The 12,580-nt window shown below is 43.5% G+C and overlaps 1 protein-coding gene across 3 annotated transcripts in view; it reads left to right on the plus strand.

The window, feature by feature from the left end:
- The window catches only part of ERCC3 (ERCC excision repair 3, TFIIH core complex helicase subunit), a 33,247-nt gene extending 23,196 nt beyond the window's left edge, over positions 1 to 10,051 (plus strand). The window contains exons 14-16 of one of the 3 annotated variants that reach the window (XM_041739689.1): positions 1,330 to 1,482; positions 3,104 to 3,282; positions 9,895 to 10,051. In XM_041739689.1, the coding sequence (XP_041595623.1) occupies positions 1,330 to 1,482; positions 3,104 to 3,235 (285 nt within the window). In that variant the 3' untranslated portion in view covers positions 3,236 to 3,282; positions 9,895 to 10,051. Of the gene's footprint in view, positions 1 to 1,329; positions 1,483 to 3,103; positions 3,558 to 9,894 lie in introns of those variants that run through there. The other 2 variants (XM_041739688.1, XR_005985469.1) reach the window with 2 other exon arrangements.
- The last annotated feature ends 2,529 nt before the right edge of the window (positions 10,052 to 12,580 follow it).

Below are 12,580 nucleotides of genomic sequence, written 5' to 3' on the forward strand. Positions count from 1 at the left end.
TGGCTGACTTCCATTGACTGATGTGTTTGCTTTCTTTCCTATTGACGCATATGGTAAGTTTATGTCAGGATTTAAGGTCCTTAAAGATTTTTATTTGTGGGGGTGAGTGGGGGGTGCTGGAAGTAGAGAACTAAAAGGATGCCCCTAGAACATGTAGGTTCCGCATTCTTGGTTTGCAAGAGACTACAGGCTGCCTGTTCAGATGCTTCTGATTGTGTCTTTTCACAAGTTGGTGAGTTCCTGTTATTAGCCAGAGACAAGAGGTCAGGGCTGTCTGACTCCTCCTTTTTTAGACAGAAGCAGAGACAGTTTCACACTTCTCATGCTGGGCCAGAGGACAGGATAGTTGACCATATTTTGAAGGATTTGTGTGATGGCCTTTATATGTATCCGTAAAAAGTATGTGATGAAAACAGCATTCATACTTCCTGATCCTGGAGAGATCAGGGGTGATATTAAGGGTGAAACAAGAGATCAAGGGTGAGACAAGCACCAAATCAGGGAGTGTTCTGGGTTCTTTGAAAGGTGAGCTTGGCAGAAAGGCACCTGGTCATGGGATTGTGTTGGTTGGAGCTGCCTTTGCCTTCGTTGCCTTCAGCACTGCCCGTTGAGAGCAACCAGGTGAGAGTTCCCAGGATCATGAGCCCAGAGTTCCCAGAGGGGTGATTGGGCCAGGGCAAAAGTGCCCGGTCTCTGTCCTCGGGCTCTGCGGCCACTTGAAGGCCTCAGCCAGATCCCTGCTTCTGGGACTTTGCTTTTAATGAAAATGATGAGAAGAATTACAGGGGGGCAAACAAGATTTCTCTGTGTTCTCAATCCAGGCTTTCTTCAGGGATAGGTAGGCCATGTAGTAAGTTACGCCCAGAGAAAGGAAAACCAAATCACTACCGTGCTGTTCTTTTGCTCAATTAGAAAAAATTTTGCAAGTCCACCTGACAGGCTCTCATTTCTAAGTGCTCCCTCCTACCCGAAGCCCAGGAGGCTAAAGACCCTGCCCTGAGACAGCAGGCTGTGCCTGTCCGTCTCTGGTCCCTTCGTATAGCTGGTGCAGGATGGAAAACTGCCAGAAGGGACATCTTAGAGTTGCCAAGGCCCCTGTTGATCATCTGTAAGTGATCATGTGTCTGTTGTTTTGGGAGTAGGCTTCTCTGGAATTTCCTTCGCCTTCCCTGCCCTACAGTCATCAGTTAAGCTCCCTGTTTCAGGTGGCTCCAAAGCTGGTCTCTGGAATGCCAGAGAGGAGCTCTCTTTGGTTAGCCACCTGCACCAATGGGCCCGAGGGAAGGAAAACAGGAGGGGACATGAGGCCTGCGGCTCTCGGCTCCACAGGTGATCACAAAGCTGGCGGGCATGGAGGACGAAGAGCTGGCATTCTCCACGAGGGAAGAGCAGCAGCAGCTCTTGCAGAAGGTCCTCGCGGCCACTGACTTGGATGCTGAGGAAGAGGTGGTGGCAGGGGAGTTTGGCTCCAAATCCAGCCAGGTGAGTGAGGCGATGAGGCGCCAGGTATCTCCTGAAGAGAAGCCTTCCACACACGTATGTGGTTATCTGTGTGTGTATGTGTGTGTGTGTGTGCATGTGCACTCGCGCACACCTGTGTGACCTTTGTAAAAACTTGGAAACGCAGGAAACCACAGAGAAGAGAGCAACAGAAATGGCCCCTATTAACCTTTTGGTGCGCATCCTTTCCTACACATCATTTCACGTGGCTGAGTCCGTGGTGGCTGTAGCTGGCCTCCTACTCTGTTTGCCTCTCCGTCTGGTCCGAGTTCTGTTAGTGCCTTGATGTTGGAGCCCAGGGTGACACATGTGGCCTCAGGCTTGCTGCCTGAGCAGGGGTGGCTGTGGGAGGGGGTGCTGTGGGCCTGGGCCTGCCAGCCCAGGGTCTCAGACAAGTTACTTCAGCTCTGGCTTCCTTATTAGTGATAGAACTGAGCCTTTCAGGCTGTGAGGGGGGTCTGAGAATGAGCTCACATTGCAGTATGAATATTTGTTTGGGAAAATTTAGAGTTCTCTGAGAATGATGAACATTCCATTTATTCTGCAAATACTGAATACCTACCATGTGCCAGGCCAATATAATGTGGCATGATTAATGAAAGTGCCATTATGGGGCATTCTTATTGGGCCCTTCCAAGAGAAAAGTACACTTTAGTCCAGTGCTTCGAAAACTAAATTGATATTAGAACCAAAAGGTGAGCAGTGGTTGGGACAAGGAAAGAAAAGCAGCTTCCTCTGGGGTGATGCTGCTCTCCCTCCAGCCTGAGGCCGTTCTGCCCCCAAACATGGGGACTGGTTCCCCCCTGTGGGCACCCTCCATGCATGGATGCTTCAGGGAAATTTCTTGCCTGTGACCGTGTGCTAAGGTGATGTCTGGTAATCCCCACCAACCGAGCGAGTTCTCTAAGGCCAGCCTGTTGAAGGTGTTGCTTGATGCCTGTCTGCATACTCGCCTTGTCATCAGTCTGGTGCAAGTGGTGTGCCAGGCTCTGCGTCAGACCCTTGCCTGTGTGATTTCTGTTCACCCCACTTTTTGTCAACACAGGTGAGGCTCTCCCCATCTTAGAGATGCATTCACTGAGGCTCAGACATTCGGTGTTTGTCCAAGGTCACCCAGTGAGAAGTAGAGCCAAGTTTCAAGCTCAGGGTTTTCTGGCTTTCCACTGGATTCAAAGCCTTATGGTAGAGTCTCGAGGTGTTGAGGGTGTGCTGCCCTTACTTTTGAAAAATTCTGTTTATAAATTGTCATTAAGAGAGGCAGAGTCATGCCTCTCTTTATGACATGGTTAAGAATAGGCAAGCTAAAGCCAGCTGTCTGGGTTCAAGTCCCATCTCTGAGAGCTGTGTGATCTTGGATAAGTTACTTAATCTCTCTGTGCCTCAGTTTCCTCATCTGTAAGATTTTACAGATGTATTTACACATGTAAATATGTGTAAACTGCTTCACACAATGCCTGAGACACAATAAGTGGTCAATAAATGTTTTTTAAAAATAAGTATTTATTAAACTTTAAAACTTTATAAAGCTTACTGTGAATATAAATGTTAAAAAAGGAGTGTCTTTTCCTTTGGAAACTAATCATGGACTGGGTCTCCCCCATAGGTGTCTCGGCGTTTTGGCACAATGAGCTCCATGTCTGGAGCTGATGACACCGTGTACATGGAGTACCACTCGGCACGGAGCAAGGCTTCCACGAAGCATGTGCATCCGCTTTTCAAACGCTTCCGGAAATGACATCCATAGGGTCACAGTGAAGGCTGAGTGCTCGGCACCAGCATTGGGTAGGGATTTTCCATATCCATGTTCTTTCCTGTAGCATCGCCCAGGCTGAGCTAGATTCAGAGTTTGTTAACTGTGTTGAAGAACATGCATCGAGACCTTGGTTTTGTCTTCACGGGTTGTCTAGGGCTTAAAAATGTTCAGAGACTATATTTTGGGGTTTTTTTTCAGACCGCTTTTTAATCATGGGGACTAGCCATTCCTGTATATAAATATTTGTAATATTTAAGGTGTATTTTATCTTAATGTCCTGAATAAACAGAAATGGAACATTTGACCACTCTTGATTATAGGTGTTCTTATGCCTGGTCACAAGCCTGGGCTCTGTCTAGGTGGCAGACCTCTACTGAGGCCCTTTTTGTAGCAGGCACTGAAGAGTGAGATGGGGCCCATCCCTGAGGAGCTCTTCTGGGGAGATGCACCCCAAGTTAAACAAGACTTGCTGATTGGTGTTGAGGTGCCGACAGGGCCAAGAACCTGATGGAGGGGAGAGCTAGAGCAGTTGCCGTGCTGCCTGTTCACTGTTTAGCATCTGCAGCCTCCTGCTCGGGAATCCCTGTGTGCAGGTCCTCTAGGTCCCCTACAGGCCATCGCACCTCGGAAGCCACCGCCCACACCGCTCCTCAGTTGGGCTTCTTTGATAGAGTGATTTTTTACTTCTCCCCCGGATTCAGTTTTGATACTGCTGGGAGGCTGGGTTCCTGTTCCAAAAGCGGTGTAATGCCCTGGGGTCTTTTTTTTTTTTTTTTAATCTTTATTTATTTATGATAGTCACAGAGAGAGAGAGAGAGGCAGAGACACAGGCAGAGGGAGAAGCAGGCTCCATGCACTGGGAGCCCGATGTGGGATTCGATCCCGGGTCTCCAGGATCGCGCCCTGGGCCAAAGGCAGGCGCTAAACCGCTGCACCACCCAGGGATCCCTGCCCTGGGGTCTTTAATTAGTTCCTTTATTCTCTGAAACATCTTTTTCTCTCTTGTTCCTCAAGTGAAAGAAAAGACAGAAAGAAAAGACCAGGATTGTTTCACGAGGCATACACGAGTCAGGAAGAAAAACTTGTCATTTTGAGGAGGAGGCTGATCCTAATAGACAACAGCACTCACATTTGGGAGTGTTGAAAACCCATGCTAACTAAGGCCTCTAAATTTGGAGTCCCTGCCCAACCCCCCGAGGCTCAGCAGCAGCCTTCTGTTCCTGTGTCGTGAGACACACCTACATGGCTGTTTTGTGAAGCAGCTGCCGACCAGGCCTGGGAAGACAGTATCTATTGGTCAGGAGTGCTTCGAAGCAAGAGCCCCCTTTCCCGAATTCCACTTCTCTGAGCTGACCTTTTGGGGACAGACAGACACTCATAGTTTGGCCCACAGCTAGCTGCTCTGTCTGTACAAACCGCAGGAATGGCGCCAAGCAGCCAGACCTGAGGCCTGTGCTCTGGCATGTATTCACTAAGGCCTGTGGACCTGCTCATTACTCACCCTGATGGGCTGGCACCCAAATGTCTCAGATTTGATCCCAACCAGTATTATTTCCAGATTCTTATCTCCTGTCACACCTTTATGCTTGCAGTACTCAAACAGTGCCAGATACTTGTATTTTCACATTTCTGCCCGCGGTGCTCACTGTTTTCTTGTTCCGTAACCCACCTATGGATAATGTGGACATTTACCCAAGCCCTGTGATCTTGGAGAATGGGGACTGTTAAAGAAATCCTCCATCTATTGTGTTCTGGAAAACTGATTAGACCAGAGAACTACTCTTCCATGTATGACTTGGACAAGACCCAGGGGTGTCTCCCCCTCTTGTCTACCTGTGACAGGGCTGGACACAGATCTTCCATATGCCCATTTTTTAACTCCACTGTGCCATGTCCCTTATGGTTGGCTTTCTTCATTTTTATTATTTTTTATTTCTTAAAGATTTTATTTATTCATAAGAGACACACAGAGAGAGGCAGAGACACAGACAGAGAGAGAAGCAGGCTCCCTGTGGGGAGCCTGATTTGGGACTTGATCCCAGGACCCCAGGATCATGATCTGAGCCAAAGGCAGACGCTCAACTACTGAGCCACCCAGGTGCCCCCCTTCTTCATTTAAAAAAAATATTTGTACCCTATTAGTCTTGTTCTATCTGTACCTTAGTAGCTGGTATATAGTAGGTGCTCAGTGACTATTGAATTGGGTTCTGAAAAGTTTGGATTTAAGTTAAAAAAAAAAATTTAAACACTTCAAAACTTAAAGTTTGTGGACTTAAAAGGAACACTATGACCCCTGCCTGCTTATGCCTTGAGGGGAGTTTTGAATGAATTGCCTGCTTGTAACCACTCCAACTGCCCCTTCCTCCTACCTCTGCCCTGAGCCAGCCCTCACCCCCATGGCTAATGGCAGGATAAAGTACCTCTCTGCAGAGGAGAGCTGCACAAAGAACTACACATTCGCTGAGGGTCCCCTGATTCTTGGATATAAGGAACCAAATGAAAGGATTGGGGGTAGTTTACCCAGGCCTGTCAGCCAGAGTGAGAAACCTCATAATTCACGGGCTATCTAGTAGAATGTACAGCAAGGGTCTGCCTCAGCAGCATGTGAGTTAGAACTAAACTGTTGCTGCCTCAATCCTAACAAAGTTCAAGAGCAAGACCCGAAAGGATCAAAATGTTAGCACATACTGTGTTCCAGAGCAAAGCTAATTGCCGCAACACAAAAATACCCAGCAACCTGTAAGGTAAAATTCATGATGTCTAACAGCCAATCAGAAATAACAGGGCAATTGAGGAGCCTGGATGGCTCAGTTGATTAAGCGTCCAACTTTTGATTTTGGCTCAGGTCAGGGTCTTGAGATGAGACCCATATCTTAAAATTCTCTTAAAATTAAATGCTTATAATTCTCTTTCTCTTTCCCTCTTTCCATACCCCACTCCTGCTCATGCATTCTCCCTCTCTCTTAAAAAAAAAGAAAGAAAGAAAAATTGCCAGATAAGCAAAGTGCCAGTAAAATACAACCCCTAATGAAAAGGAAATAAAATAGACCCAGAAATAACCCACATGATACGAGTACACAGGCCATTAAAAGTTCTGTGTTGCAGATGTCACAAAGCCAGAAAAATTCAACATGTTGACACAAGAGATATAAAAACCCATGTCAGGCCTCTAGAGATTAAAACTACAATGTCTAAAATTAAAAACCTACTTTATGGGTGTCTTGGGCAGCTTCTGAAATAGCTCCCAATTATGCCACCTCTGTCATTCAGGCCCTGGTATATTCCCCTCCCTTAAATGTGAGCTAGATGGATAGATTTGCTTCTAATGGATAAAATTCATCAAAAGAGATGGCCAACACTTCCAAGATCGGGTTGTAAAAGACTCTGACATCTATCTTGTTTCCAAACTCTGACACTTCTCATTTGCTTGCCTTGACCAAGCAAGCCCCCATTGGAGAGTCCACACGGCAAGGAACGGAGTGGAGGTAGGGCTCAGTCCAGTGGCCCTGTGAGGGAGCTTGGAAACCAGTCATTCCCCAGTTGGGCCTTGAGATGGCTGCGGCCTTAACCTAGCCCTGATGATAACCTGAGCTGTACAGCTGCTACAGACGCAGCTGAGGCCCTGACTCCGGATTCCTGATGCACAGAAACTAAGATAGTAAATGTCATTTTAAGCCAGTGAATTTTAAATTTAAAAACTTCCCTATTATTTACATCTCTTTTTTTTTTAAAGTAGGATTGATTGCTAGGTTCTGAAGATGGATAGTGAGCAGCGCCAGTGGTGCAGCGGTTTAGCGCCGCCTGCAGCCCAGGGCGTGATCCTGGAGACCCGGGATCAAGTCCCATGTCAGGCTCTGTGCATGGAGCCTGCTTCTCCCACTGCCTGTGTCTTTGCCCCTCTCTCTCTCTCTCTCTCTCTCTCTCTCTCTCTCTCTGTGTCTCTCATGAATAAATAAATAAAATCTTAAAAAAAAAAAAAAAAGATGGATAGTGGTCCTGGCTGCATACAGTTAACATGGCATCAGAACAAATACCAAGAGTGGTACCAAGGGTGGGCTGCTGCCATAGCAAATATCCGAAAGTAGTGGGAGTAGCTTTGAAACTAGTACATGGGGAGAGGCTGCCAGGATTTGGAGAAACGTGTTAGAACACACCTAAATTGCCTTCAACAGACTTAGTAGAAATCTGGACTTGGAGGACACTGCCAATGAGTGCTCAAAAGGAAGTGAGGGACATGGTATTGGAAACGAGGAAAGGGATCTCTTCCACAGTGGCAAAAAAGTCAGTGGCACTATTATCTATGGTTCTGTGGAGAGCAGACCATTCTAATGAACTTTGTGATCTAGGTTTGTAAGATTTGCAAGCAGTATTCAAGGTGCCACCTGATTTCTTCTTGCTACTTAAGTAGTAAAATGCAAATGAAGGGCAGAACTGTTTTAAAAAGGAGCCATTTCTTGATGGTTTAAAAAATTCTCAGCCTCTCCTGATGGCAACTGACAACTAAAGCAGTGTGATTATTGGAGATCAGATGTGGGAGGAAAGATAGTGAACTTGGAAACATATCAGCTTAAATGTCCAAAATGAAACACAGAAAAAAAAGACTGAAACAAAATGAGCAGAGCTTCAGTGAGCCATGGGGCGACTTCAGGTGCATATATTCAGAATCCTGGAAGCAGAAGAGGGAGAAGGGGAGATAGGAAACAGGGTTGAGGGCAGCCTGGGTGGCTCAGCAGTTTAGTGCTGCCTTCAGCCCAGGGTGTGATCCTGGAGACCCCGGATCGAGTCCCACATCAGGCTCCCTGCATGGAGCCTGATGCTGCTCCCTCTGCCTATGTCTCTGTCTCTGTCTCTCTCTCTCTGTGTGTGTCTCTCATAAATAAAATCTTAAAAAAAAAAAATTTAAAAAAAAAACAGGGTTGAAGAAATAATGGCTGAGATTTTTCTAAATTTGATACAACCTGTAGGTCTTCAGTTCTAAGAAACAAAAGGAACTCCAAGCACAGGAAATACAAAGGAAACAATACCCAGGATATATCAAAATCAAATTGCTTAAAACTAGTGATAAAAAAACAATCTTAAAGGGCACCTCGGTGGCTCAGTTAGTTAAGCATCTGTGCAGTGGGGAGTCTGCTTCTCTTGCTGCCTCTGCCCCTCCCCCTTGCTCATTCTCATTCTCTCCCAAATAAAATCTTATTTTAAAAAAGTGATTAAAATGGTAAGTTTTACGTTATATATATATTACCACAATAAAAAATAACTTTAGAGCAACAATGTATTGTGGAATTTATAAAAATAAAATGTATATCAATAGCACAAAAGCTAAGAGAGTAGAAATGGAAGTATACAATTGTAAGGTTCTTGTATTATATATAAAGTGGTACAATATTACTTGAAAATACTCTGTGATATGTTAAAGCAACCTCTGAAGCAACCACTAAAATAGCACAGCAAAGAATTTATGGCTAATAAGCCAACATAGGAGATAAGATGGAATCATAAAAACTACTGGACTCTAAAAAAAGATGAAAAAAGGAAATAGAAGCAGATGGGAAAGACTGAGAATAAATAGGAAACAGTCTGAACACCCTCAATTAAAAGGTAGCAGTTGTCAGATTCTGAAAGTAAGAACCAAATTAGGCTGCCTGCATGATGAAATATTAGGATGCAAATAGGTTAAAAATAAAAGAATGGAAGAATATATACTACCCTCACACTAAGAAAAAGAAAGCTGGAGTAATTATACTAATATTGGGTCAAGTAGATTTCAGAACATAGAATATTACCCCAGATAAAGAGGATCATTTTATAATGATAAAGAAGTCAGTTCATAAGGAAGGAATAACTCTATAAATATTTATGTCCCCAGTAACAGTTTAAAAATACATGAAACAAAAACTGGTAGACCTACACGAAGGAATAGGACAAATTTACAATTATATTCAGAGATTTTAATACCTTCCTCTCAATAATCGATAGAGTAAGTAGACCAAAAATCAGTTAAGACACAGAAGATAACACTATCCACCAACCTAACCTAATTGACGCTTCTAGAATACCACCCACCAACAGCAGAATACATATTCTTTTCAAGTACAGATCATTTGCTCAGACAGATTCAATTCTGTGCCATATGGCAGGTCCCAATAAATTCAAAAGGATTCAAGTCATACTGACTATGTTCTGTGATCACAATGGAAATTAGCTTAAAATCAATAAAAGAAAGATCTCTGATCTCTAGGAAATCCCCAAATATTTTAACACTGAGTAGCACAAGTCTAAATTAGAAACCTCAATGGGAACTTAATATTTCTGAATTGAGTGAAAATGAAAACCGTGTTGTTTATATTTTTTTGTTTCTGCATATTACAATGTTTTGGTATCTTAACCTTTCTGCCTGGGGAAAGACGGACCCTAATAGGGCTAGCAAGCTCTTGAGCAGCAAAAGGTCCAGCCAGGAGCATGTCTTTGATCTGCAAACTAACCAATCCAGAGCCATCCTTCCTCTATCTGGCCCATACACCCTAAGAGCAATATTAATCATTACAGGCTAGGGACCATCCCTCTAGTTCAGAGCCTGCTGAAATTATTTAAGCTAGCCAACCCTGAAGTGTTTATCCTGCCTTGCCTTGCTTGTCCTACAGAAACTCCAGTAAAGGTTCTGGCCCGAGCTCCCCCACTACACCCCTGCCATCTGCCTGCTGACCACCCTGAGGCTTCCCCAAGTGGCCCTGTGTGGCCTGGTGTGCCCTGCCTTGTGTTTCTAGGACCTGTGAATATAATAAACTTTTTTTTCCTGAACTTCTCCTGTGTCTTCTTTTGTAGCTACACCTAGCTTACCATGACATAAAAGAACATAGAACAAAAACCAGCATATCAAAAATTGGGACATGCAGCCAATCTAGTTCTTAGAGGGAAATGTAGAGCATTAAACTATAATAGGAATTGGGCAGCCCCGGTGGCGCAGCGGTTTAGCGCCGCCTGCAGCCCACGGCGTGATCCTGGAGACCCGGGATCGAGTCCCAAGTCGGGCTCCCCGGCATGGAGCCTGCTTCTCCCTCTGCCTGTGTCTCTGCTTCTCTCTCGCTCTGTATCTCTCATGAGTTAAAAAAAAAAAAAAAAAAAAAACTAATAGGAATGAAGGATGAGTTTAAATTAATGAACTCAGCTTCCAGTTTAAGAAACGAGAGGAGAGGGACACCTGGATGACTCAGCAGTTGAGCGTCTGCCTTTGGCTCAGGGCATGATCCTGGAGACCTGGGATCCAGCCCCACATTGGGCTCCATGCATGGAGCCTGTTTCTCCCTCTGCCTCTGTCTCTACTTCTCTCTCTCTCTCTCTCTCTGTCTTTCATGAATAAATAATTTAAAAACTAGAAAAGAAAGAGCAATTAAAACACAAAGCAAGCAACAGAGAGTTTTTTTTAAAAGGCAGAAAATCCATGAGATGGGAAACAGAACACAGTACAGAAAACCAACAAAATTGAAAACTCATTCTTTGAAAAAAATCAATAAAATTAATAAACTTTTAGCCAGACTGATTAGAAAAAAAAAAAAAAAAGGCAAATTACCAATATCAGGAATAAGAGAGAGGACAACACTACAAATTCTACAGATATTTAAAAGATAAGTGAATATTATGAATGACACTCCCCCCGCAAAATCATTCTATGAAGAGAGCATTGCTTTTTATTACTGATAATAAAAACAGTTCAAGGAAACAAAAACTACAGACCAATATCCTTCATAAATATACCTGCAAAAATTCTTTTTTTTTTTTTTTACTTGCAAAAATTCTTAAGAAATTTTAGCAAATTGAATCTAAATGTATCAGGACTAAATGGATTTTATCCCAAGATTGCAAAGTTAAGTTTATATTTGAAAATTAATGTTATTTCCCACATTGAAAAAGCCATCTGATTATCTCAAAAGATACCAAGAAAACATTTGACAAAATCCAACATCCTTTTCTTGATAAAAATTCTCAGGAAATCAAGAATAGATGAAAACTTTTTAAAACTGATAAAGGGAACCTACAAAAACCCCACAGCTAACATCATACATACATAATTTTGAAAGACTGAATGCTTTCCTGCTAAGATCAGAGACAAGGCAAGTATGTCCATCTTCACTACTTCTATTTGACATTGTACTAGAGGCTCTAACAAGTGCAATAAGATAAGAAAAAAAAAAGTAAAAGTCATACAGATTGGACAGGAAGGAATAAAACTAAATTTGCAGATGACATAATTATATAAAAAAATCTCATAGAACCTGGGATCCCTGGGTGGCGCAGCGGTTTAGCGCCTGTCTTTGGCCCAGGGCGCGATCCTGGAGACCCGGGATTGAATCCCACATCGGGCTCCCAGTGCATGGAGCCTGCTTCTCCCTCTGCCTGTGTCTCTGCCTCTCTCTCTCTCTGTGTGTGACTATCATAAATAAAAAAAAATTAAAAAAAAAAAAAAATCTCATAGAACCTACAGAAAAAACTCCTAGGGCTATCAGTGAATTTAGCATTATTGCAGGATATAATATCAATCTATAAAAATCAATTACATGGTGTGCTTGGGTGGCTTAGTCAGTTAAGCATCTGCCTTCAGCTCAGGTCATGATCCCAGGGTCCTGGGATAAAAGCCTTATGTCTGGCTCCCTGTCAGCAGGGAGTCGGCTTCTCCTTTTCCCTCTGCCCCTCCCCCACCCATGCTTGTACTCTCTCTGTTTCCCTCTCTCAAATAAATAAAAATTTTTTAAAAAATCAATTATGTTTTTTATAAACTAGAAACAAACAGGAAATTGAAACAAAAATACAATTTCAATAGCATTAAAAAACCCTCTTTTCTTTCCTCCCTCCCTCCCTCCCTCCTTCCCTTCCTCCCTCTCTCCCTTCCTTCCTTCCTTCCTTCCTTCCTTCCTTCCTTCCTTCCTTCCTTCCTTCCTCCTACCTACTTATCTCCCCATGAATGCACATTGATACCTATAATTCCAGTTCAACACACAGGTTCATCTCTCATATTTACAGTTCCTTTTTCTGACAGTAAGAAAACCAATTCCCATTTTACACAGTTTATTTTCCTATTTTCTCATTTCTAGAATGTACATAAAGTAGTTCCAGAGATGTTAATCTTTGCCTCAGTAGAAGAGAAGCCTATTAATTAGAGTTTGGTGTTTGTTCAGGGATGTTTGGGGGTTTAGCCTGAGGGTATACATCCCAATACTGTGTTCTAACATAATTTGGGTTCTTTCCCCAACCCCCCCTTTCAGTGTGGTTATGTTATTCATTGGATAAGCAGTTTGACTCATTTGGAGTTACTTTGTTAGTGGTGTTAAATTT

The sequence above is a fragment of the Vulpes lagopus genome, chromosome 24 (genome assembly GCF_018345385.1).
Source record: "Vulpes lagopus strain Blue_001 chromosome 24, ASM1834538v1, whole genome shotgun sequence".
Lineage (NCBI taxonomy): Eukaryota > Metazoa > Chordata > Mammalia > Carnivora > Canidae > Vulpes > Vulpes lagopus.